This window comes from Schistocerca cancellata, chromosome 5, assembly GCF_023864275.1.
Source record: "Schistocerca cancellata isolate TAMUIC-IGC-003103 chromosome 5, iqSchCanc2.1, whole genome shotgun sequence".
NCBI classification, from domain to species: Eukaryota; Metazoa; Arthropoda; class Insecta; order Orthoptera; family Acrididae; genus Schistocerca; species Schistocerca cancellata.
In genome coordinates this window covers 545,896,322-545,923,978 of record NC_064630.1, presented here as the reverse complement: position 1 = coordinate 545,923,978, position 27,657 = coordinate 545,896,322, and the positions used below count along the sequence as shown (strand labels likewise).

The window sequence follows — 27,657 nt, the reverse complement described above, 5'->3', positions numbered from 1 at the left end:
ACTGCGACGAACCGTCGATGCAGACAAATTCACACCTGTTGTAGTTCTCCAGCGACGAGCCAACACTGTGGATGACGCTGTACGGTCCGGACAAGATGACGGTCATCTCGTGCTATGGTCATATTCCGTGGTCCGCTTCCCGCTCGTCGCTGCGTACGCCCTTCCCCCATCCACTGCTTCCACACACGCATCACTGTCGTAGCAGCATGCCCCATGTGAGCCAAAATGTCACGGTATGACAACCCTGTTTCCCGGAGACCGATCATTCAGCCCCGTTCGAACTCGCTCACATGCAGATATGGCTTCCTTTGACGTCGACGAGGCATACTGGCACTCACTGTATTGTTTCCAACTTGTGTGACAGCTCTGCACCGACTACACTTGGCGCAACACCGATCCTTTCGGAACGACACGATAGGGCTCTGCTCGGCCTACGTGTACTCCATCTCACTGCAGAACGTATCACGTATTGCTTGCACACCGTCGCCATTTCCACCAAGTGTGGCGCTGTTCGGGTAATTCCTTCTCGGTGTTGCACTTTTCACAAACGGCAGTAACAACGGGGACGGCTACAAATGACAGGTCAATCGCAATACGATGGCTATGGTTTAAGATTCACGTTACACTATGCGTACTTCTCAAAGTGGATCACTGCACAAGTTCGGCACTTAACAGTTGCTTGTACCACATCGGATGGGAAAAATGCGGTTTTAATTGTTGTGAGGCTGGAAACCTCATAAAAAGCAAACTGACAACGATTTTTAATTGTCCTGGGGCCAAAAACCGTCTGTGAAGCAAAATGACATAGGTTTTCAATTGTCCTGGGGTTAAAACCGCATAAAAAGCAGTGACATCGGTTTTTAATTTTTGTGAGACTGGCGCAAGACATGTACAATACGCTGTCCACCGTTTTGTGCCACAGATTGAAATCGACAAACAGCATGTCCCACAATAAATCGGGTTGTTTCGGCGGTCACTTTCAGAATGCGTTGCTCAATACTTACCTTCAAGTCAGCTACGTTCGTAACTGGAGCTCTGAAAGCGACGTTTTTCAGATAACCACACAGTCAGAAGTCACACGGATTAAGATCAGGTGAACCGGACGGCCAGGCTGCTGAGAAATCGCGGCTGATAATTCTAGCATTTCCGAAATGCCTCTGGAGCAATCATTTCACTGGTTGCGCAATGATCCTACTCACACATCCACGCTGTTGGAAGATTGGAATGACGGTGGCGTGCAGAAGACTCTCATAGCATTTACCGATGATGGTGAAAGTAACAGGACCCGCAGGACTCATTTCCACGGAAAAAATACGGCAGTCGTTCTTCCCGCGGACCATACGCGACTGGAACAGGAAAGAGAGGTAATGACAGTGGCACGTAAAGTGCCCTCCGCCACACACCGTTGCGTGGCTTGCGGAGTATAAATGTTGATCTATATGTATAAACGATGGTGCCAACGTGCACCACACAGTCACCTCTGCAGAAAGAAGTTGTATCGGTATGTTTGCGTTCGGATTTTCCGTTGGACATATTCTGGAATTCTGTGTACGGACATGTCCTTAGCGATAGAAACGGGCTTCTTCTGTCCACAGAATGTTGCACGATCATTTATTGTCCACTTCCATGCAAGCAAGAAATTCCAGAGCGAACGTTTTTCTTGCTGGCAGGTTAGCAGGAAGCAACACCTGTATGTGACTGATTTTGTGTGGATTGCAATGTAGGATGTGTTGTTGAGTTTAATGACCACGCTCATAGGCATATCCAACGCTCTGATAATTGCCCGTGCGTTGCATGCTTTTGCACACCACCACTCGACCCTCCTGCAACGCTGTGGCCACATCTTCGGCAGACGTCGAATCAATTGATTCTTCCCCCTGACACATTGCACTTCAAAAGAACTTTTTTTCGAATTTTGTAATCATTTTCGCCAGACCCATAGACACATCGGACTAGTGTGTTTTTTCACACCCTCGAGTGTCTGGAACTTCTGAAGGGCTACTGGCGCACAGTCATCATTCTTCTAAAAGAGCTTTGCCAGCAGCGAGCGATCCTTCACGGAGACTGTCAAGTTGGGCTCTCGGACGCAAACAGAGGAACAGCTGTGTTCCGCGCGTCTGTTTGTGTGTATATTCTGATGCTTACAGCGCAACCTATTGGTCAACTTCCCGTTAAAATTTTCTGGTTCCATGACGTTTCCAACTGCGTCAATAAGATTCTGTTGAAATTTGACGTCTTTTTGAGCAGTGGTTCTCTTTCTCCAGCGTTTTGAAGCTGGAACTTTAACTATGGAGTCCCTGCACTTCGTTTGGCCAATATTAGATCAATTCCAGTTGTACTTTATAAATGTCATTCTGAATCAGTTAATAATTTTTCATCACACAATAGAATTAAACAAGCAGTATTGTATCCATAACGTCAACAAGTATCTTAAATCAATTTACAGGCCTTTAGTTATTACTTTGAGACAAGTGATATATTGTCAGTCAGACTATTATCCTACTGCTTCAGAGCACTTCATTACCAGCCGATGCATGGTGGCGAGTTGACACAGTGACAATTGTGGCACTTACTCCAGTTTTGTGTCGTAAATGTGAAGGCACCAGCTAGACTAAGGGTTTTCAAATCTGGCTAGACGGCAACTCTGCCATTCGTGGCACAAACTCCAACTGACTGCCATTGTGTTCAGTAACACTGTCTTGAGCCACCTCTAGGCAGTGCTGAACCCCGTTACATTTACCATGGGTGTGTCCATACACCTTGTTTGTCAATCGAATTTATCTTCCAGCAACTTTTGTTGCTGTTGCATACTGATCTCTTTTCGCAAGCTACGAGAAACACACAATCTACAAAAATGTTCCCCTGTAGAGGCAGTCTTGCTTAATATTAACTGCTGTTTAGTGACTCCAATATCAGCAAAATTTCGTATCCTGTTGAGTTATCAGTTTGTCGGATCTCTTCGACAGTCGAGTGTGCCACCACCGTATTGATGCTGATAAACAACACTCTTGCATTGACTGCTTCGGACCTACATCGGCAACTGACCTCTGAAAGGCGCCTACAGGTAAGTTGTCCAGCGAGATGACCGACTCTACTTTCCCTGTCTCTGCCTGGGTAGCTTGAGCGTTGCCTCTAACACAAACAGCACAACATTATGGTCAGTTTTACATCTAGCCCTCTGAAAAACGCAGCGCGTGAATCTTCACAGAGGAAAGAGGTATTGGCTTTTTCTCGAAGTATGTTCAAGATCTTTTGCACAAACTGAATATCTGAGTGACCACCATCAAACGTTCATTTCTGAGGAAGAGGATGTGGAACAAAAATGGAAAAAATTCAGAAACATCGTCCAGTACGCCTTAGATAAGTTCGTACCGACTAAGGTCCAAAGCGAGGGGAAAGATCCACCGTGGTATAACAATCATGTACGAAAGGTACTACGGAAACAAAGAAAGCTTCATCATAGGTTTAAGAGTAGTCGAATCATAGCTGATAAGGAAAAGCTGAACGAAGCGAAAAAGAGCGTAAAGAGAGCAATGAGAGAAGCATTCAACGAATTCGAACATAAAACATTGGCAAACAATCTAAACAAGAACCCTAAAAAGTTTTGGTCATATGTAAAATCGGTAAGCGGATCTAAATCCCCTATTCAGTCACTCGTTGACCACGATGGCACCGAAACAGAGGACGACCGAAGAAAGGCAGAAATACTGAATTCAGTGTTCCGAAACTGTTTCACTGCGGAAAATCGTAACACGGTCCCTGACTTCAGCCGTCGCACGGACGCCAAAATGGAAAATATTGAAATAAACGATATCGGAATTGAAAAACAACTGCTATCACTTAGTAGCGGAAAAGCATCCGGACCAGACGAGATACCCTTAAGATTCTACAGTGATTATGCTAAAGAACTTGCCCCCTTTCTATCAGCAATTTATCGTAGATCGCTGGAAGAACGTAAAGTACCTAGCGACTGGAAGAAAGCGCAGGTCGTTCCCATTTTCAAGAAGGGTCATAAATCAGATGCGAATAATTATAGGCCTATTTCGCTTACGTCAATCTGTTGTAGAATAATGGAACATGTTTTGTGTTCTCGTATTATGACGTTCTTAGATAATACAAATCTCCTTCATCATAACCAACATGGATTCCGCAAACAGAGATCATGTGAAACTCAGCTCGCCCTATTTGCCCAAGAAATTCACAGTGCCGTAGACACTGGCGAGCAGATTGATGCCGTATTCCTGGACTTCAGGAAGGCATTTGATACGGTTCCGCACTTACGTTTAGTGGAAAAAATACGAGCTTACGGAATATCGGACCAGGTTTGTGATTGGATTCAGGATTTCCTAGAAGGAAGAACACAACATGTCATTCTTAACGGTTCAAAATCTGCAGATGTAGAGGTAATTTCGGGAGTACCGCAAGGAAGCGTGATAGGACCTTTATTGTTTACAATATACATAAATGACTTAGTTGACAACATCGGTAGCTCCGTGAGGCTATTTGCAGATGACACGGTTGTCTACAAGAAAGTAGCAACATCAGAAGACTCGTACGTACTCCAGGAAGACCTGCAGAGGATTAATGCATGGTGCGACAGCTGGCAGCTTTCCCTAAACGTAGATAAATGTAATATAATGCGCATACATAGGGGCAGAAATCCATTCCAGTACGATTATGCCATAGGTGGTAAATCATTGGAAGCGGTAACGACCGTAAAATACTTAGGAGTTACTATCCGGAGCGATCTGAAGCGGAATGATCACATAAAACAAATAGTGGGAAAAGTAGGCGCCAGGTTGAGATTCATAGGAAGAATTCTAAGAAAATGTGACTCATCGACGAAAGAAGTAGCTTACAAAACGCTTGTTCGTCCGATTCTTGAGTATTGCTCATCGGTATGGGACCCTTACCAGGTTGGATTAATAGAAGAGATAGACATGATCCAGCGAAAAGCAGCGCGATTCGTCATGGGGACATTTAGTCAGCGCGAGAGCGTTACGGAGATGCTGAACAAGCTCCAGTGGCGGACACTTCAAGAAAGGCGTTACGCAATACGGAGAGGTTTATTATCGAAATTACGAGAGAGCACATTCCGGGAAGAGATGGGCAACATATTACTACCGCCCACATATATCTCGCGTAATGATCACAACGAAAAGATCCGAGAAATTAGAGCAAATACGGAGACTTACAAGCAGTCGTTCTTCCCACACACAATTCGTGAATGGAACAGGGAAGGGGGGATCAGATAGTGGTACAATAAGTACCCTCCGCCACACACCATAAGGTGGCTCGCGGAGTACAGATGTAGATGTAGATGTAGAATGCTGCTGTCTTCATTATAAGAATACACCGAGGTAACAAAAATCATGGGATACCTCCTATTATCGTGTCAGATTTCCTTCTGTCCGACGTAGGGTAGCATCTTGATGTGGTATGGACTCAACAATTCGCTGGAAGCTCCCTGCAGAAATATTGAGCTATCATGTCTCTGAAGCCATCCATAATTTGAAAGTGTTGCCGGAGCAGGATTTTGTGCACGAACTAACCTCTCGATTGTGTCCTGTAAATGTTATTTGGGATTCATGAAGGGCGATCTGGGTGCTCAAATCATTCGCTCGAATTGTCCAGAATGTTCTTCAAACCAATCGTCTGGCCCAGTGACATGGTGCATTGACATCCATAAAAATTTCGTCATTGGGAACATGAAGTCCGTGAATGGATGAAAATGGTCTCGAAGTAGTCGAACATAACCATTTGCAGTGAATGATCAGTTCAATTGGACGAAAGTATCCAGTCCGTACTACGTAAACACAGCTCATATCATCACGGAGCCACCACCAGCTTGCACAGTGCCTTTCTGACAACTGTGGCCCATGACTTCGTTGGGTCTGCGCCATACTTGAACTCTACCATCAGCTCTTACCAACTGAAATCGGGACTCATTTGACCAGCCTACTGTTTTCCAGTCGTCCAGGGTCCAACCCATTTGGTCACGAACCCAAGAGAGGTGCTGCAGGTAATGTGATCCTAGCAAAGGCACTCGCGTCGCTGGTCCGCTGCCATAGCTCGTTAACGCTAAATTTCATCGCACTGTCCTAATGAATATGATCGTCTTACGCTCCACAGTGATTTCTTTGGCTACTTCGCCCACTATTGCTTGTCTGTTAGTGTTAAGCAAACGCCACTGATCTCTGTCTTCAAGCGACGGCCGTTGGTCACTGCGTTGTCCGTGCCTGTAATCTAGTATTCTCAGCACACTCTTGACACTGTGGATAACGGAATATTGAACTCCCTAACGATTTCAAACTACCATTCCGCGTCCAAACCTGCTAATTCCCGTCGTGCGGCTATAATCACGTCGGAAACTTTTTGACATGAATTTCCTGAGTACAAATGACAGCTCCACAAATGCACTGCTCTTTATACCTTGTATGGGTGATACTACCGCCATCTCCATGTGTATACTGCTGTCCCAGCTGTAACCCCACTGTCTCTGACACACATATTTGGAGGAAGTCTTGTTTCCTTTGCTTACTTGGTATCACATTTTGAGGCAAACCTCTTACACCTCCTCCGTTAGGACGTAACCCCGCTAAATGCATTGTAACAGACTGACTGTGCACACGAGGGCTGTAGTTTTAGGTGTACAACATCAGGCACATATAGCAATATTTCTCAGCTGGCGTGTCTTAGAGACAGTAGATGTTGATGTCCTCTTCTCTGCAGAAGAGAGCTCCTGGCAATTGCTCGGTTTTCAATGTGGCGCTGCTAAGTTAAGCTATAAGAATAGGAGGAGCTGTTTTGCAGTAAAGGGCACTTTAGTGTTATCTTAGGGATGCCTTGCAACAGCACACAAAATGATTACACTAATGATTACACAATCTGTCATTTCTGTAACTTGCCACTACACAGATCCAGTGGTGCTTCACTACGCTTACAATAGCGCCATACTTCTTACTACGATCGCACTCGACTCTAATAACACAACATTTCTTAAAAGTCGTCTACAGCCATCTCATACGAAACCGTTCACTTTGGCCATCACCACCAGATTTCAGTAACGCACCATCGTGTCGTGACGCAGTTAACACTTCGCAAGAGGTAATCAACATATTTACCGAACTTCTCTACCAGGAGCTTTGGTTCACGACCGCTTACTGTGGCCGCCGAAACTCGCCTCCCCTCCCCCCCTTGTCCACGCCATGTTCTGCTCTCAAACTTTTCGGCGAATCAGGGGCCAGGAGTTTCCTTGCTACCAAATAAGGTTCGGCTTCTTTCAGCCAATGGGAAACGACTTCATTGTCTCCAGGTTTGTTTTGACACCGCAACTGGGCACCTGAACGTCACCAGCTTCTAAAAGAATCTCCCAGCAATATGGCCTGTTACCTATTGCACAATACTACATTTGTATTAACGCTAATTTCACATAAATATTACACTCTGCACCCACCAGCCATATTCTTAATCTAGAAAATGGCCATCAGACTGATCTGCTGTATTAGTTTTTGAGCTTCATGTAGGCCATTGTTCTGACCCTGCCATCCCTATACAGATACACTACATCATGAGATTTCTTGCTGACAGTATTGTCACTGAGAAGAAACTGAAATATTCGTTCAGCAAACCCTAGGCATTAAATGATTTTCATCTGGGTAACAGTTCCTTAAGCATTGTACAGAAGGGTGTGCGCTATTCAACAGGTTTAATGTTCAACAGTGTTCCAATAGAAGTGAAAAAAATTGAATGATAAACCCTAAGCCGAAGGGATTCCTTGTCGCACACTCCTGTTCTGTACAGGGGGTCCTCTCAGTAGTTGATAACTTTTATTTGTTCGTGAACACTCTCACGATTTCTTTCCTGTTTCATTAATTTTTTAGTTACTTTGTTTATAAATTTTCTAATCAGCATTATGTAAACTATGTACTGACCCTTTCAGAGATCAAGCAGCTTTGGTTCGCATGGCCTCACAGAACTTGATAATAAATACAAAAAAATAATATGAAAATGAAGCCCATATTCATGTTCATGAGGGCCTTAGCACTGAGCTCATTGGTCAGCCGAAACTTGCTGCAATAAGCTTGCGTGGCTGGAGCGGCTATACTGAAAGACATTAGACTTAAAGGAGCAGAGAGTAAGAAGCATTCGGAAAATTAGCGTTAGTTATAAGAGAATGGCGAATCAAGAAACAAATATCAGCCGCTTTGCACAGTGAGGAATAGCAGTAATGAATTACTGGTGATTTTGTTTCAACTGACCATGGATTTTGCGTCATCGATTCCGCTTAAATTTAATGCTTATGTATTGGATTAACATTATAAGCCTGCATTGAATGTACACTCCTGGAAATGGAAAAAAGAACACATCGACACCGGTGTGTCAGACCCACCATACTTGCTCCGGACACTGCGAGAGGGCTGTACAAGCAATGATCAAACGCACGGCACAGCGGACACACCAGGAACCGCGGTGTTGGCCGTCGAATGGCGCTAGCTGCGCAGCATTTGTGCACCGCCGCCGTCAGTGTCAGCCAGTTTGCCGTGGCATACGGAGCTCCATCGCAGTCTTTAACACTGCTAGCATGCCGCGACAGCGTGGACGTGAACCGTATGTGCAGTTGACGGACTTTGAGCGAGGGCGTATAGTGGGCATGCGGGAGGCCGGGTGGACGTACCGCCGAATTGCTCAACACGTGGGGCGTGAGGTCTCCACAGTACATCGATGTTGTCGCCAGTGGTCGGCGGAAGGTGCACGTGCCCGTCGACCTGGGACCGGACCGCAGCGACGCACGGATGCACGCCAAGACCGTAGGATCCTACGCAGTGCCGTAGGGGACCGCACCGCCACTTCCCACCAAATTAGGGACACTGTTGCTCCTGGGGTATCGGCGAGGACCATTCGCAACCCTCTCCATGAAGCTGGGCTACGGTCCCGCACACCGTTAGGCCGTCTTCCGCTCACGCCCCAACATCGTGCAGCCCGCCTCCAGTGGTGTCGCGACAGGCGTGAATGGAGGGACGAATGGAGACGTGTCGTCTTCAGCGATGAGAGTCGCTGATGATGGACGTATGCGTGTTTGGCGCCGTGCAGGTGAGCGCCACAATCAGGACTGCATACGACCGAGGCACACAGGGCCAACACCCGGCATCATGGTGTGGGGAGCGATCTCCTACACTGGCCGTACACCACTGGTGATCGTCGAGGGGACACTGAATAGTGCACGGTACATCCAAACCGTCATCGAACCCATCGTTCTACCATTCCTAGACCGGCAAGGGAGCTTGCTGTTCCAACAGGACAATGCACGTCCGCATGTATCCCGTGCCACCCAATGTGCTCTAGAAGATGTAAGTCAAGTACCCTGGCCAGCAAGATCTCCGGATCTGTCCCCCATTGAGCATGTTTGGGACTGGATGAAGCGTCGCCTCACGCGGTCTGCACGTCCAGCACGAACGCTGGTCCAACTGAAGCGCCAGGTGGAAATGGCATGGCAAGCCGTTCCACAGGACGACATCCAGCATCTCTACGATCGTCTCCATGGGAGAATAGCAGCCTGCATTGCTGCGAAAGGTGGATATACACTGTACTAGTGCCGACATTGTGCATGCTCTGTTGCCTGTGTCTATGTGCCTGTGGTTCTGTCAGTGTGATCATGTGATGTATCTGACGCCAGGAATGTGTCAATAAAGTTTCCCCTTCCTGGGACAATGAATTCACGGTGTTCTTATTTCAATTTCCAGGAGTGTATTTTCTATGCCACTTATTCTCCCCTTCACCTTAACCATTTCTGCTCTCGACGTTAACTGCTTTGTAATCATTCACGTACATGACATCTGCCTCTCTGCATGGCCCCAACATTCTGCGTTTTATCGAATTAACCACTGACTCAAGATTCCTCCTAAATTTCAGTCATCTTGTCGAAAAACCAAGTTCTATTAGCCCACATAGAACTATACTTGTCAAAACATTCCTTAATCTTCACATGCCTAACTAATCATGCTATGACGTTAGGACAGCAAATATCTTATTCCAAAATTTATTTCATTTTCTCATCGTTAGAGTGGTCCACATCTTCAAGTGGTAAGGAAGTAATGAGACGAATACGTTTTGTGAACAGACACAGAATGTTTTACAGTGTTGCCTACTTATTATCTGTCTCCATTGAACAAAACATGCAACAAGTTCTCTCTCCCAGAAGCTGCCAGTGATGGGCAACCTACAAATTCTGTCATTATTTCTAGTTCTGATGCTCTCTTTACAAATTATACACACGGAACACTGTCGCTCTCTGTTTTTCGTGCAATATATACTGCTGCCTATTAAAACTGCAACATCACGAGTCTTTTGTCTGTCAAGATGTTGCTTACCTTATCTTCTGACCATCTGTCTGAACAGAATAATCACCCTCTGTACAGGTGTTTTTCGCTGTGGACAACCAAGCATTAGTAGTTGGCAGTCTTTTACTTGACAAATTTCTTGTATTATACCACATTACCAACTGCCTTTGTAGTAGGTATGAATTTCGGCGAAGATATGACATTTTACCTATTTAATCCTTTGAAATTCTCTTGTGAATCTGACACATGTGTCATCAACATTTGTTTCTGAAGTGTTTGGCTTCACTGTGTCGGACAGCCTGGGTATGCACCACGACGGCACCAGCAACAGCTGTCCCAAGGAGGGCTTCATCATGTCGCCGTCCCGCGGCACCACCGGCGAGACCCAGTGGTCCACCTGCAGCGCCGACGTCATACGCGGCCTTGGGTAAGTAGGACACTCGGTCAGGTTCATTCTGATTTATCTAGTCTAAATTGCTTTATAGCACAGACGATTACCCAGTCTTTCCGGCCGTGGAGAGACAGTCAAGGGAATACGGTACCAAGAATGCTAAATACATTCGTTATTACATGACGGATGATTCGTATTATGGTACTGGCTCTAATTACTTTCCATCATAGTCACTCCAAGGCACTGGTCCCTGCGTAGAAGAAATGTACTTGAAGCTCCTGCAAGCCAGGCAATGCGGTTGTGATGCACATTAGTGCTGCCTGCGGACAGTTTACGACACTTCTCCAGTAGTTCAATGATATGGAAGTACCTTGGAGCCAAGTTGAGGCTCTACGAGGGGGGTAGCGTCGCAACATTGGCCCCCATACAGCTGCTTAATTTTCACCTCTGCGGACCACTGAAGAGGTGAATAGTGACAGTTTTGTTTGGTCAATGTACCACACAACGTTGTGACGGGGAACTACGGAACATTACTTTTATCACTTTGATGTCCAATCATCAATGATGAGAATTTTTCCCATCAACTCGTTCGAAGAGAGTAGTGATTTAGTATTAGATCGAAACAAATGTAGAGGCAAATAGTAAAGACAGTCAGAGCCTATTGGAAATGAGTTCGACTTGTTCACCATTCGACATGACACTCACGAAGATGAATTACAAACACCCACCTAGTAGCGATCAAGTAGTCCCTTTCGCCTTTCTGAGGGGGGCGACGATGCGTGGCATGGACTACGCGAGAAATCGGAGGCATTGAGGAAGCATTAAGACCAATAATGGCTCCACTGTCGCTCACAGCTCGTGGGAATTGATCAGAGCAGAGTACAACACCCGCACGCCTCACAAGATGGGGTCACAGATGTGCTCAACAGGTTCGAGATCACGTGACCTGAACCGACACAAAATAGGGTCAATTAATGGCTCACAAAATCATAATTATTTTTTTAAATTTTCGTCCCATCCCTGAAGAGGATCGCGGGCCCTTTTTCGAGCAGGCGATGAGTTCGTTTTGGCCAAGGGTAACTGTTTCTTACTGTTGACGGTCTTCAGAGCAAATGGTCATCAGCAGCGTTCTGTAGCCGAACAAATGGACTCATATGACTGGACTGCAGATTACAGACCATCCCCCCCCCTTGTCCTCGCACTCACACCTGCTGCGATACCTTGCAGAACTAGCACTCCTTTCTTTCAGGAGTTCTAGTTCTGCAAGGTATCGCAGGAGAGCTTCTGTTAAGTTTGGAAGGTAGGAGATGTACTGGCAGAAGTAAAGCTGTGAGGACGAGGCGTGAGTCGTGCTTGGGTAGCTCAGTTGGTAGAGCACTTGCCCGCGAAAGCAAAAGTCCCGAGTTCGAGTTTCGGTCTGGCACACAGTTTTAATCTGCCAGGAAGTTTCAGTTTCCTAAATAGGTTGTATCGATAGGCTGAAAATGGTTAAAAAAAAGTAAACAAGCGTAGCAATTCACAAAAGGCTGAATATACTTGAGGAGATGAAAATGCTGAATAAATGAGCGCCTTACTACGCTTTATACGAAGTTCAGAGCTCAGGTATGTTGGCTGCACTGTGTTAGGACACAGGGCTTGCTCTCTGCTTGCACGCTCCTCCCCTCCCCCCCCCCCCCCTCTCCTCGCCCGCTGCTTCATCCTCCATTGTATGATCTAGCGTACCGAAGTTAGTTTGATGTGGTATCTAATTTCCTAGTATTTTACTTTCTCCCTTTCTAATTCTTGTTAAGCAGATCGTCTGATGATGACTTGCTAAGGAGTCGAAACGTAATAATGTCTGTATGACACGAGGCTGAGAAATACATTACAAATAATTCAAAATAAGGCTCTGTCTTACAGAATGCAGAATGTTGCCTGAAAGTGAATTCCAAGGCATATCATACTGTCCTTCGCACGTCTGCCTGGCAGTTTGAACAGTGCAGGCAGCTGTCACGGGTCACAGCTTCCTGGCGTCTCTTCCTCCAAACGTGCCCGGAGCGTTATCATTGTGTCCACACAGCGGCAGCCGCCTAGGAACGTGTCCTCGGCGTTATTCCGTCTGACTCACGGCCGTAGATTACCTTTATTCGGGTATGCCGGATGACTCATTCACTGTGGACGCTGTTAAGTCCAATATGCATGCTGTGAGGCACTTCGGGCGCCGCCGGAAGTCTAATACAGCACCAGCGCCGTTCGTCGGAAGAAGTCGTAACTAACAGCCAGCGACTGGCAATCATATTTCAGCTTTGAAATTTCGCATAACACCAATGCATTTATCATTCTGATGTCAGCTTTGGTTTCTTAGTCTAAGAGATCCCATGAAATATATACTGGGTATCAAAATTAATATCAATACTTATTGACGTGGGTGAAAGTATTCGACAGTGCCAGTAAAGGAGCACTTTGTGAAATAGTGGTCAATATGAGGTTATGAGCCGCCACCGGCTTCATTAAGAAGCATTGTCGTAGTTAGAGGAAATATATTTCAATCGTAAACTTTTCAATTAACAAGTTATACATGTTAAATACAGTCTTTTTCAACTGTAATGAAAGTCTTATGATTCAAATGGTTCAAATGGCTCTGAGCACTATGGGACTTAACTTTCTCAGGTCATCAGTCCCCTAGAACTACTTAAACCTAACTAATCTAAGGACTTCACAAACATCCATGCCCGAGGCAGGATTCGAACCTGCGACCGTAGTGGTCGCGCGGTTCCAGACTGTAGCGTCTAGAACCGCTCGGCCACCTCGGCCGGCAAAGTCTTACGAAGACCAAACGCTTGCCACTGTGGCCGAGCGGTTCTAGGCGCTTCAGTCTGGAACCGCGCGACCGCTACGGTAGCAGGCTCGAATCCTGCATCGGGCATGGCTGAGTGTGATGTCCTTAGGTTAGTTAGGTTTAAGTACTCGTAGTTCTAAGCTCTAAGGGATTGATATCAGATGTGCTCAGAGCCATTTGAACCTTTTGAAGACCAAACGCGGTTCGCTTTCTTTTAAAGCATCTCCAGTAGTCACTGTGAGAATCTGATTTTTCTCTTACAATTTTAGTTTTCTGGGAATGTACGGGAATGTGGTAGGTTTTAGCTCTCTCTCTCTCTCTCTCTCTGTGTGTGTGTGTGTGTGTGTGTGTGTGTGTGTGTGTTTATTTTTTTCGACGTGTGTGTGTGTGTGTGTGTGTGTGTGTGTGTGTGGAGCTAACACAACCCAACTTCTGTGTATGTAAATTATTGCTTTTCTACGATAGTGTGACAGACGGTCTGAGGTGGGAATGATGCCTAGTTTGTGATATTATTTTGTGGTATCTAGGGGATTGTTCTTTAGCTGCAATGTGTTGTATCAGCATAAATAATGTTTGGTTGCTTATGTTTGATCTTTTATTATGTATTTATTCCCTATTTCTGCCTGTTGGATTTGGATGGTCTCTTGTAAGGTAAGGAGATGTTTCTTGTTACTGAATCTGACTATTTTCACGTCCTTTTTAGTTGTCATAGGGTGGTGGTTTCCTTGCCGAAGGTGTTCTGCAAATTTTGAAGGGCTGTTGTTCTTTATACCTCATTTTAAAAGTTTTGTTGTAAGTGTGTACGTTCAGTGTAGAACCTTTGCACCCATTTGGTAGTTTTCGCTGTCGTCCTTGGATGGAGAATGGTACCACCCCTAGTTTGGAAGTATTATGTGAACTCTGGTAGCGATGAAGTACAGTGCTACATTTGCCTTAAAAGACTGAAAACGAGAGGAGGCACAACAAATTAGCAACGTCATATAAGGCGATATCATCCACAATGTTCCTTGGATGGGAAGGTAAACTTGGTTGATATATCTACTATATAAACTTGGGATAGTAACTGAACCCTTAATTTTGTGGTTGCTTCAGGGTGAAAAATTGGCATCAAGCAAAAGAGGCGATGCAGGGAAGTCGTCAGCCTACGACCTTTCGCTGTCGCTGCCGCTGCCGCCACGCCCATCTCCTTCATCTTCGCAATTTTTGCGGGAGACAATAAAACCGATATCTGTCGCAGGCTTAACCCAGTATCGTTCGGGATCTTCTACTCCTTCACTCGGCTAGAATTTAAAGTCTTTGTCCCAAGCCTACTTTTGTTACTGGAAGTAATAACATTTAAAAACCGAAAATGTGTTATTTCACATATGGGTTATTTTGAGCGGTTTTAACAGTCAGGTAAATCTGGAGACGAAAAGAACTGGTGTAATCGAAAACCAGTGTTTCAGCGATAACTACCATCCCTAACCTGTATATTTCGCTGCTGACGTAAGACAACATCTAACGCATCAAGATGGATAGGTTCAGCAGGGCTTGTCCCTTGGCCTTCGAGATCACCTTACTTCAATTATCTGAATTCTTCCGTGCGGGACCGTCCAAATAGTGAAGTCTACAGAATTCCCGTTGATACAGTTGAAGAAATGGAGTGGCGAGATGTACAATCTTGTCAGTACTTACGATATGATCCTAGGGCGCTTGAAAAATTTCATAATTCATCCCATATACGACTGCAGTATTGGTTCCAAATGGAACGAAGACTTGTAAAACACGATCTATACAGATACTAGTGTACAGTAAATTGTAACGCGTAACGTGCTGAAGTAGCATTGTATTTCTTGCTAACGTAGACCACGGGCGAAATTTTATCCCATTTATACGGTGACCTAATCGCAAAGTTTAAATTCAAATCACGTTTGTACTAACTAAGGCAATATTTGATACAGAAGTCAGTCGTGGTCTGTAACCTCACATTCGACTCTTTATTTTGCAAACAGCTCGTATACGGACCCATGTTTACTACGGGAATGTTTTTTTTCTGTTATCGTATACTTTCACCTATATCAGTCAGTTTCAGCTATTAATTATGATGTACCCTGTATAAAACTAATTCTGTCCCAGATTCTGAAAATGAGTTTTTGGGGCAGACCCAGGATTTCTCAATTGTTGATCGAAACTGTGCTAGAGGAGGTGATGTGGTGTTGCTTTCTTTCGACCGCCTTTTAAGCATACAAAGAAACCTCCGAGCTTCACGTCCCCATCCAAAGAAAGTATTACCATCGACAATGTCACATGTCCTCTGTGCTTAGTTCACGAGAAGCTACTGAGAAGATTTGAATTGTTCCGAGAATATGCACGAATTTTGGTTACCAGTATCTGTGCACCATCACCTCTCCTCTTCTTACCGCAAGAGAAACGCAACACTTCAGTGTCTTAAAAATATATATTTTAAATTTTTAATTTTTAATTCTAGCGATTTTTATGACACTAATCTACTATTTTACGGTAAAATAACGTGGTACGATCCCACCTAGGTGTCAAACAATGAAGAAAGGCGATTATAAATAAAAAAATTCGGAAGTAACACAAATGGATTAACACTTCAAGAAAACTTTGAGAAAACTTACGAATGGTAATGCATCTCTCTTTTGGCTTTCTGCTCTTCACTATTCATTTCACAGACCTCTCTTCACATTTTCAAAAGTGAATCTTATTTTCTCTTGCGCCAGTCACGGCATCCAGTCTTTGGGTATGCTCCAGATTAATGCCGCATTGTCCTCTTGAGCAATCGTCTTCTCTTGAGCAATCTTGCCCCACACCCGCTCTATACCGTCACGTGGTCTCAGAGCAAATCGCAACTTATCGGTGAACATCACTTGCTCCCATTATTGTACTCTCCTGCCGGGATATTTCCTTTCGAAACGTAGTCGAGCTGAGATCCTCTCTGGCGTGTTCTGAGCAACTTGCAGGTATTCTGGACTGAAGATTGACTTCTCCCAGTCTTCTTCGGACGATTCTCTCTCTAATATTGACCTGTAGATCTTGATTGCCTTTTCGTACTTCAACGGCAGTGTTGATGTCGTTGTGAAGTATTTGTAGTTGGGAGAACTGGCAACCTCTTTCGAATATTGCTCTTCTAGCGCCTGATTCTGGTTTCTTGCGCACCCTCCAGTTTCCCTGTACCTTGAAATCGTGGAAGGTGTAGCATTTCGTGGCTTCACGGCATGTTTACTCCAGAACGCTGATTATGATAGTCACAAAGTTCCTACAGACACACGTAACGTGATGGAAAGAGGAGCAATACAAGGTACTACATTATATTGTACTAGCGAGGAAACAAATTATTGTCTCACGTTCAACGATGTGTGTTTCATGTTGTACGGGAGAAAAACAATTAAAGTTAGTGCTATAACCAATCGCCGCTTCATAGTTTTCTGGCAAATCAACGCCAATAACATACCCCGTCTAAAAAAAAGGGATAAACTGCTACACTTTGATTGACTATATACTTGCACATTATTTATTATGCGTTGCATTTTTCGAGCCGGTCAGTGTAGTAACGAAGAAAATATATTTCCCCACCAGGATCCGAATCAGCTACCTCTCACTCGAGCGGAGCTGAGCAGCCATAAGTTAGCGACTGTTGTGAAACTGAAGTGGAGCTAAGTGAGCACTTAGCGTTAGTAAATTATGGCACATAGACTAAGCGAATTCTGCATTGTTTCCTTGGGATAAGAAAAGACCGGGAACGCCCTAACGGATGATTCACGATATAAAGAAAGTATTAGGACGAACTCGGTTACGAGACTATGTAATTGTAATGGGAACGCCTGGAAGAGGCCTGTAACAAGCACTGGATGATAAATGGTGGATGTCAATCAGATCTAATTTGTAATGATGAAACAATAATTAAACTTCCAACAGATGAAACCGCATTATTTGCACAAAGCCAGTAGCTTTAAGGGGTCACCGCGATCTACCTAATATCTAATATACGAGGGCTATTTTTTTTTCCAGCCTCCGATCGGTTGCTAAATAAAAACCACAGTGAAACTCCGTTGAAGTTTTGCACAGTTGCATTTTGCAGTGTCTCTTGTAAGCCTGTCTAGCTGCTCACATTACAATTTTCAGTTCTGACGCACACTGAGCGCATAAAGATACCTAGAAAATAATGTCTCCAGCCAAGTGTGAAGTCCTGCAGAAGAGTTTCGCCTGATTTCATGCAGCCTGCATAACGTAACTCTCACTCGATGTCTCCTTCATGGCAATTCTCGGTGTCATACTGCAACTGCAATGCAGACGCTCCTGCAGCGATTTCAATGGAAAGTCTTTGCTCACACACCGTTCGGTGCGGAAATGTCTCCCTCTGATTTCCATCCCCCCGATCACATGAACCGTTGGCTACGAGACCGTCATTGAGGCATAGACAACGAGCTGCAGACCAGTGTAGGGAATTGGTTGAAATCATGGGCGACTGTCTTCTGTGATGAGGGTAATGAAAAGTTGGGGCCACACTATGACAAATGTCTAAGCGACTATGGAGAGAAGTAGTTGGAAGATGTAGCTATATACTGCAAATAAAACATTTTTAATTTTCACTGTGCTTTCCATTTTAGGCTGATTGGAGGTCGGAAAAAAATCCTAGTATATTACTAAATGGCTAAAGTGGTTACCCGGTGATCTAGTACTATTTGCAGGTTGCCCATCTAACGGCTACCAGGGGCAACAAAATTTCATTATTTCTCATGATAGTTAAGCAAATTTAAAAATTTAAATGCTATCGTAATCTACTCATTAGGATGTATAACCTTACATTAAAGATTTAAAACAATAAGTCAACTATTAAACCTAGGAACTGTGTATATGCCTAGAGGCAGCATTACTTACGATGCACAAATTACTCGGACTATATTAAACCGGTAGTAGAGATGGCAGAACTTCGCGACTTCCAAAAAACTTCACACATTATTTCAAACAATTTCGAAACTGTTTCTCGTTGACATCCCCGCAAAATTATGAAACAAAAAAGTTTACCGCTTATTAAATTTTCGCTGTTCGTGCTGTAAAGCTTGAACATCAGGCATTAAGTTTTAATTTATTACTTCTTAACTATTAACTCCATTGGCAACACACTGTGCAGACACTGTCCACATACATCACTGAATATACCTGGAAAACTACTCTGAAGAGCGAAAGAAACTGGTATACTTACCTGATGTCGTCCATAAATCCGTAAGAGTACGAGGGAGTGGAGATGTCTTCTGAACAACGCGTTGTAAGGCATCGCAGATATGCTCAATAATGTTCATGTCTAGGGCGTTTGGTGGCCAGCGGAAGTGCTTACACTCAGAAGAGTGTTCCTGGAGCCACTCTGTAGCAATTATGGACGTGTGAGGTCTTGCACTGTCCTGCTGGAATTTCCCAAGTCTGTCGAGATGCACAGTGGACATGAATGGACGCAGGTGATCACACAGAATGCTTACATACTTGTCACCTGTCAGAGTCGTATCTAGACGTCTCAGGGGTCCCATATCACTCCAACTGCACACGCTCTACACCATTACAGCGCCTCCACCAGCTTGAACAGTCCCCTGCTGACATGGAGGGTCCATGGTTCAAATGGCTCTGAGCACTATGGGACTTAACATCTGTGGTCATCAGTCCCCTAGAACTTAGAACTACTTAAACGTAACTAACCTAAGGACATCACACACATCCATGCCCGAGGCAGGATTCGAACCTGCGACCGTAGCAGTCGCGCGGCTCCGGACTGAGCGCCTAGAACCGCGAGACCACCGCGGCCTGCGGAGGGTCCATGGATTCATGAGGTTGTCTCCATACCCGTACACTTCCATCCGTTCGATACAATTTGAAACGGGAGTAGTCTGACCCGGCAACATGTTTCCAGTCATCAACAGTCTAATGTCGGTGTTGGCGGACCCAGACGAGGCGTAAAGCTTTGTGTCGTGCAGTCATCAAGGGTACACGAGTGGGACTTTGGTTCCGAAAGTTCATATCGATAATGTTTCATTGATTGTTTGGCACGCTGACACTTGTTGGTGGACCAGCATTGAAATCTGCAACAATTTGCGGAAGAGTTGCACTCCTGTCACGTTGAACGATTCTCTTCAGTCGTCGTTGGCTGCGTTTTTGCAGTATATTTTTCCGGCGGCAGCGATGTCAGAGATTTGATGTTTTACCGGATTCCTGATATTCACGGTACACTTGTGAAATGGTCCCCACTTCATCTCTTCCTCGGAGCTGCTGTGTCCCATTGCTCGTGCGCCGACTATAACACCACTTTCAAACTCACTTTAATCTTGATAACCTGCCATTGTAGCAGTAGTAACCGATCTAACAACTGCGCCAGACACTGGTAGTTTTATGCAGGCGTTTCAGGCCGTAGCGCTGTATTGTGCCTCTTTACATATCTCCGTATTTGAATACGCCTGCCTATACCAGTTTCTTTGGAGCTTCAGTGTGTATCATCGTACGCAATATAAATGAGGTAATATGATGCCATAAACATTGAGATTCGTGAAAAAAACAAGAATTTTTCGTCTTCGACCATAAAGGTTTTGAATGCCTAATGTGAAATATTTAACACATAAGCACATCAACCATGTCGTTTTCTCAGTAACTAACTTGAATCAGTTTAGGGGAACCACGGGAAGATATAGTTGGCTTTTCGTGAATTTGAAGCTTCCTTTACGAGAATGAGAGTCAAGTGTCAACAACTTTGCCATTTCCTAGGATAAAGTTGCACCTAAGCCCAACCTATAGGTAACCGGTTCAGATCCTGATCACGGAAGAAATTTTCATTGTTGTCAGCTTGAAATTATGTTGAGTTATGTGCGGATTGTATTTCTGCTCAAAGGATTTTGGAGTACCTCTATTTGTTAAAACTCGAAATAAAATATGGAAGAACCAGTAATGAGACATTGTTAGTAGTAATACTCCCCGCATGTAAACTGAGGATTAAGCACGCATTTCTTCCCATAACTCTCCTGTAAGTACCTCAAAGTCCATGGGATGTTAATCTCGTAGTATATTTTCATTCCTATTTTGCGCGATTATTGGCAAGTTTGAACATAATGAACATTAACGATAATAATGTCTTTCGTTCACTAATTTGTTTTCCATATATTTCAGGCTGAAGTGTCCTATATCTCCCTCAAATTAGTGAGAAGGTGTGATGGAAATCTTTTGGTTAAGTGATACTTCCTTGAGGCACGCATTATCAATGGTATTTACTTCCAGTTCTTGTTCTCGCCATAAAATAAGTAACTGAGTAAGACTGTAGTCTACGCCATCATCGGAAACATTTTATCGATAAATTTAATCTCACACCAGAGCACTCATGAGCGAGTAGGAGATGTTAGTGGTGTGAGTGATAAACTCTCCAGTTCGACGGCTGGACAAGCCATTTTTAGCCTAGTTGACATTAAACGCGGTACCTCATTTTATAGCGGCGTTTGTAGCTGGTATAGTACCAGCACGGCAATTGTGAAGCGAGGCCACAGTAATTACGATTAACTGCCTAATTTCTGAAGGGCATTAAGGGTGAGGCCGCTGGGAAAATGTGAGTCATTCGAATCCAAAAGTCGACAATACAGAGCAAAGACTAAGCTATATCTATTCTGACACAAAGAAAGCTTCGTTATTTCGTATATGTGAGGGAGATGAATTTTCGAGGCCGGATTAGTCTCAAAGAAAGACATGTCAAAGATCCCTTGAACATCTATTAAGTTTCTAATGACAAGAGTAACTGAGAGAACTTACGATTTACAGATATGGTGTAACAAAGATATGAAGTAATCAAATAATACTATCACGAAGAATGTCTGCTGAAGATTTGAATGATTGACTAGGGAGAAGAGAAGTATGCAGGAAATGCGAAGATCAGAAATGTTTTACAGATTGTTAGTTAGTATAAACTGCAAATTTTCTTAAGAACAGTTCCTTTTACTACTGTCTTCGTCTACCGCTTACTGTTAAATTACCTCTTTGCGAATGAGAAGACGTTGAAGGTGAACATGGCAATTTAATAACTTTTAGCAATATTGAAATATTATTATCTAGTTGCATAAATTAATTTCTACATTTACTTTAATGATGAAGAGTCACACCCTAGCCGCCCGCTGTGGCCGAGCGGTTCTAGGCGCTTCAGACCGAGACCGCGCTGCTGCTACGGTCGCAGGTTCGAATCCTGCCTCGGTCATGGATGTGTGTGGTGTCCTTAGGTTAGTTAGCTTTAAGTAGGTCTAAGTCTAGGGGACTGATGACTTCAGATGTTAAGTCCCATAGTGCTTAGAGCCGTTTGAACCATTTGAGCCACACCCTAATGCTCCTATCACTGTTATCGTTCGTTTTTAACGTATTTCTATTCAAACTGCCGCTTTATACAAGTTAATTTAGTAATTATTCACGAGACACATATTCTTCGTGGTAATGTAGACTCACCTACTTCGAAATTCCAAGCAATCGATCTGTTTACTCAATATTAACTACAGTGCTCAACAATGAATACCGCGTGTACAAAGAAGTAAGACATAAATAAACGAACTGTAATAAATAGAATCACAGGGTAATTACAAGTTACATCTTATCAGCCATCTCAGCCACTAAGAAAGGATCTTACTCCTCAAAACTGTAATCGCATTTCTGAATTAATAGATGTCTGAGATGGCCCTTCCTCGATAGAAAGGGAAAGAAAAACAAAAAATCACGAGGTTCCTGTGTATTTACACCTGATTCAGTTTCATGGCGATGAAGCACAAGATTTGCCACTGGACAATGTTCGGCACCGTCCGAGAACCATGTACCTTACCGACGTGGGCCGGCTTGCGAGCCTCAGCGATACAAATTGTCTTACCGCAGGTGCAACCATAACAGAGTGGCATCTGTGGAGAGGTCAGATTAACATGCAGTTTCTGAAGATGGGCAGAAGTCTTTTCAACATATGCAGGAGCAACAGTGTGGATGACCAACTAATTTGGTCTTTTAACGTTAGCTTAGTACTGCTAGTAATGCGATCGGGTGAATATTCTTATTTTTTTCACAGGGTACACAGATTTAAAGTGTGAATTAATGATGATGGCACCCTCTTGGGTAATATATTCCGGAGGACAAATACTCTCACATTCTGATGTCCGGGTGGGGACTACTCATAATTATGTCGTCTTCAGAAAGAACAAGACTAACTTTCTACTGGTGAGAGTGTAGACTCTTAGATTCTTTAATAGAGTACGTAGATTATAGCCTTCAAGAAGGAAAATGGACAGTTTGATGTTGGCTGTAGTGGGAATTAGTGAAATGTAGTGACGGGAAGAAGAAAACCTCTCGCCAGCAGAGAACAGGGTTATAAATACGAAATGAAATTGGGGTAAGGCAGGAGTTCGTGTAATAATGAATACGAGAAAAGGAATTTGGTTATATTATTATAAATACATAATCGTGGGCAAGACAGATACGGAGGCAACATCTACCGCACTAGTGCAAATTTACACGCCGACCAGCACCGCAGATACTAAAGAATTGAAAGAACGTATGATTGGATAAAAAAATGGTTCCTATAATTAAGCGAGTCAAATTTAAATGTGATGAGGACCTGACTGGTTGTACGAAAATGAAGAGAAGGAAAAACAGTAGGAGAACATGAACTGGCGAAAATAAATGCAAGGGTAAGCTGCCTGTTCAAGTTTGCACAGAGCATAATTTAGTCACCGCTAATATTTAGTCTAAGAACCACTGCAGAAGGCTGTATAAGTGGAAGAGAGTTTACTAGTTATGAACTAGAGATTAAAACTGAAGAAACTACAGAAAGATAGAAAATTAAGTAAATGTAATGCAGATAAATTGAAAGTATCAGACGTGGTTGAGAGTTAAAGGGAACATCAAGCATTGACTTATTCAAATAGGGAAAGGGATTACAATAGAAGAGGAATGGGTAGCTTTGTGAGCTGACGTTGACTGCAGTGAGCAGGTTAAAATAGATATAGTTTTCTGTAGGGGTGCAAAGATGAGGATGTTCGTACGAGATAGAGTAACGTGGAGGGCTGTGTCAAACCAGTCTTCTGATTGAAGACCACAAGAACAGTATTTTATAGCCCTTGAAACTTCATTATGTAGAACAGTGCTGTTGTTGTGGTATTCAGTCAGAAGACTAGTTGGACACAGCTCTATACGGTACTTTATTCTTAATCTCCGAATAACTGCAGCAGCCTGCATCCATCTGAACCTACCTACTTACTGTATCCATTCCTAGGTCTTGACGATTTCTTCATAACTCCTCCATGTCTAATCAACTGATCCCTTCTTTTAGACAAGTTGAGTCATAAATTTCTTTCTTCAGTTACAATCAGTATGCACTCATTAGTTACTCGGTCTTCAGCATTCTTCTGCAGTACAAAATTTCAAAAGTTTCTATTCTGTTTTTTTTTTATCGTCTATGTTTTACTACTGTACAAGGCTGCATTCCAGACAAATACCTTCGGGAAAGACTTCCTAAGACTTAAATTTGTATTATGCGTTATAAAACTTCCTCTTTTTCTTCCTATTGCCAGACTGCATTTTATATCTTCTCTACTTTGGCCATCATCAGTTATTTTTCTGTCCGAATAGCTAAACTGATCTGCTACTTACAATGTCTTGTTTCCTAATCTAAGTCCTTCAGCATCAGCTTATTTGAATCGATTACATTCCATTACCCTTCTTATACTTCTGTTGACTTACATCTTATAAAGTCTTTTCATGACACTATAAATTTCATTCAACTGCTCTTGCAAGTCTTTTACCATCTCTGACAGAATAACAGTGTCTGTGTCAAACCACGAAATTATTATTACGTTTCGCTGAACTTTAATTATATCTCCAAATTGCTTTTGGTTTTCTGTACTGCTTTCAGAATGAACAGATTGAAAAATGCCTCACACTCTTCTCAACCACCTTCATATTCATCAGATCTTATAACTGCAGCTTGGCTTCTCTGCAAGTTGTAAATAACCTTTCGCTCTCTGTACTTTATACTAAGATGTCATAGCTAAACAATATTTTACAATGAACTGAAGGAACCAGCAAGGAATAGACATCTTCGACAGCAAAATCCAGCTGTCACTTGGCTCTTGACAGATCTGTATCTGCCGAAGATGATGATGGAGTATTGACGACGATGATGATGACGACAATAATGATGATAGTTTGCGAGAATACCTGCTAATGTAGCAGCACCTACGTTGTGGGAGAGCGAGTGGGTGATAAAGCGGCAAGTTCACGAGCGGCAGATGTTCCGCGGTGTCGTCGACCCCGCCCACGCCTCGCCGGTCGGAGGCGGCTAACTACGGGAACTGGGCCTCAAGGTCTGGACCCTGGACGTGGCAGCGCGCCAAGCGCAACAGCACGCCCACCAGTTGGGGGCGGGTGGGCCGTCGCTCACAGTCACCCCGTCAACACTGCCACTAAACGGCTGACTGCAGTTTGGGATGTTCTACACTACACTAAACAATTGAAAAGTTTGCTTTTGAGATGTTTAGCATTTTATTAGATTGCCTGTAACTAAATCCAAATAAAATTAGAAAATCCTCTATGAATTAGGTAACCGTATTAACTTCCTGTAGGCGTAGGGCAGAATAAGTTGATTTTTATTCTAAAAAGCTATCACTTGACTTATGGGATACAGATGATATTGTAGACACAAATGACATTTTCAAATGCAAAATAGAAGAATAACTAAATAACATAATTTTAATGAACCACTCTAAGTAACATCATGTTCTTCACAGCGAGATCATCAGTACCATCGGGTTAGGGAAGGATTGTGAAGATAGTCGGCCGCCCCCTTTCAAAGGAACCATCCCTTCATTTACTTGTAGCGATTGAGGGAAATCATGGAAAACCTGAAGCCGGATGGCCGGACGTGGGTTTGAACCGTCGTTCTTGCGAATGGGAGTCAATTTGCTAACCACTGCGCCGTCTCTCTCGGTAGCTCTTGCTTTTCTTCCATTTCATTTCCATTGTCTGATTTCAGATTTTGATAAAAGGCAGGGTGAACGGGAGGTACAAACTTCGACATCGGCGTTACACGGAGGGGACATAACAAATTGGATAGCGGTAAGCACATACACTGATGAGCCAAAACATTATGACAACTGCCCACCGCGACGTTGGATGCCTCCCGGTAGCGTTTTGTGCACGTGACAAGGAAACAAAAGTATGTAAGCGGAGCAGACACGAGCGGGGGATCACCCTAGCCAATATACGGGCTGCAAATACGGAAATCCATTGAGATAAGCGACTGTGAAAAAGGTCAGATTATTATTACCCAGAGCCTGTGAAGTAGTATCTTCAAAACGGCGAATGTTCACGTGCTACTGTCAAATGTTCAAATGTGTGTGGAGTCTTATGGGACTTAACTGCTAAGGTCATCAGTTCCTAGGCTTACACACTACTTAACCTAAATTATCCTACGGACGAACACACACACCCATGCCCGAGGGAGGACTTGAACCTGCGCCGAGACCAGCCGCACAGTCCATGACTGCAGCGCCTGACACCGCTCGGCTAATCCCGCACGGCCGTGCTTACTGTCGTGAGGTAAGGGGTAGCAGGACAAATTACCACTAAGCGCTAAATGTTACAAGCCCACGATTCTTCACAGAAAGCGGTTTCGGAGGCTTCTCTTCTATGTAATGTAGGATCGATGGCGATCTGAGATATCTCAGCCGAAAGAGCACAATGCTACTACATGCACATGTGTTTCGGAACACACCGTTCATCGTTCATTGTTGATCACGGAGCTCAGCAGAAGACTACCGCTACGTGTTTGCATTTCGCCCCAACGACATTTTCAGTTACGATTGCAGTGCACACGGGGCAATTGGGATTCGACCGCTGATCAATGGAAACGTGTCGGCTCTTCGGACGAATCACATTTTTGCTACGTTAGATCGCTGGTCGCCTGACCTGCCATGGTAGCCGACAGCGCTAATGAACTGCTTCCTGGACTCGGGTAGGGGCGCCGGCCCAAGATTGAATCCGCCTGGCGGATTAACGACGAGGGCCGGTATGCCGCCTAGCCGGGATGTGGTTTTTAGGCGGTTTTCCACATACTGGAAGGTGAATACCGGGGTGGTCCCCACGTTCGGCCTCAGTTACACGACTCGCAGACATTTGAAACACATTCGCACTATTCCATGGCTTACACTAGACACAGACAGCGGGGGTACACTACACCCGTCCTGGGGGGGGGGGGGGGGTGTTTGTGGTGGCGGCAGGAAGGGCATCCGACCACCCTCTGCAACTAACACTGCCACATCAACAGTAACAAGGACGACCCCACATTGCAGCGGGAATAAGGCCTCGAGTGAATGATGATGAGATCGCTGATCGTCTCCATAAACGCCGTCATCGAGGTGAACGGCGGCTCGAAACGCGCAGCGCGCCACGGACGCAAGCTGGTAGGAGCAGTATTATTCCATGGGAGACATTCTCCTGCGCTTGCGTGAGACCTGTGGTAGTAATTGAAGACACGCTGACAGCTGCGACCCACCTGCGTCCCTCCATGTTTGATGTCCGTGGAGTTCGGACGCTTGTCCGTGTCTCGGAACAGCGCTACGGTGTTTGAGTGGCATTATGGTTAACTCACTTTGATGTCTCGGCGCCAAATTGGCCTAATGTAAATCCTATGGGAACCATCTCGGTCGCTATCGGGCGCCATCACCGAGTACGCAAATCAGCGGCCCGTTATTTGCGCGAATTATATGACCTGTGCTTAGACATCTAATGCCACATATCTCCACAAACCTACCAATGAACTATCGGATCTGTGGTACACAGAATCAGCGATGTATTTGATTCCAAACGCGGGTAAAAAATCTATTAAGCAGATGGTCATAATGTTGCGGTTCAGCAGTGTATGCAGATGGCGGTAGAATCGCGTACACAAAGTATGAAAAGGCAGTGCGTTGGCAGAGCTATTATTTGTATTCAGGTGATTCACGTGAAAATGTGTCAGATGTGATTATGGCTGCGCGACGGGAATTAACAGGCCTTGACGCGGAATAGTAGTTGAATGCAGACGCATCGGACATTCCATTTCGGAAATCGTTAGGGAATTC

General features: G+C 44.3%; 1 protein-coding gene across 1 annotated transcript in view; it reads left to right on the top strand.

The window, feature by feature from the left end:
* LOC126188671 (A disintegrin and metalloproteinase with thrombospondin motifs adt-2-like) overlaps positions 1-27,657 on the top strand; it is a 204,890-nt gene that overhangs the window by 120,017 nt on the left and 57,216 nt on the right. Inside the window, exon 10 of the mRNA XM_049930276.1 lies at positions 10,639-10,767. Within this exon, the coding sequence (XP_049786233.1) occupies positions 10,639-10,767 (129 nt within the window). The remainder of the gene's footprint in view (positions 1-10,638; positions 10,768-27,657) is intronic.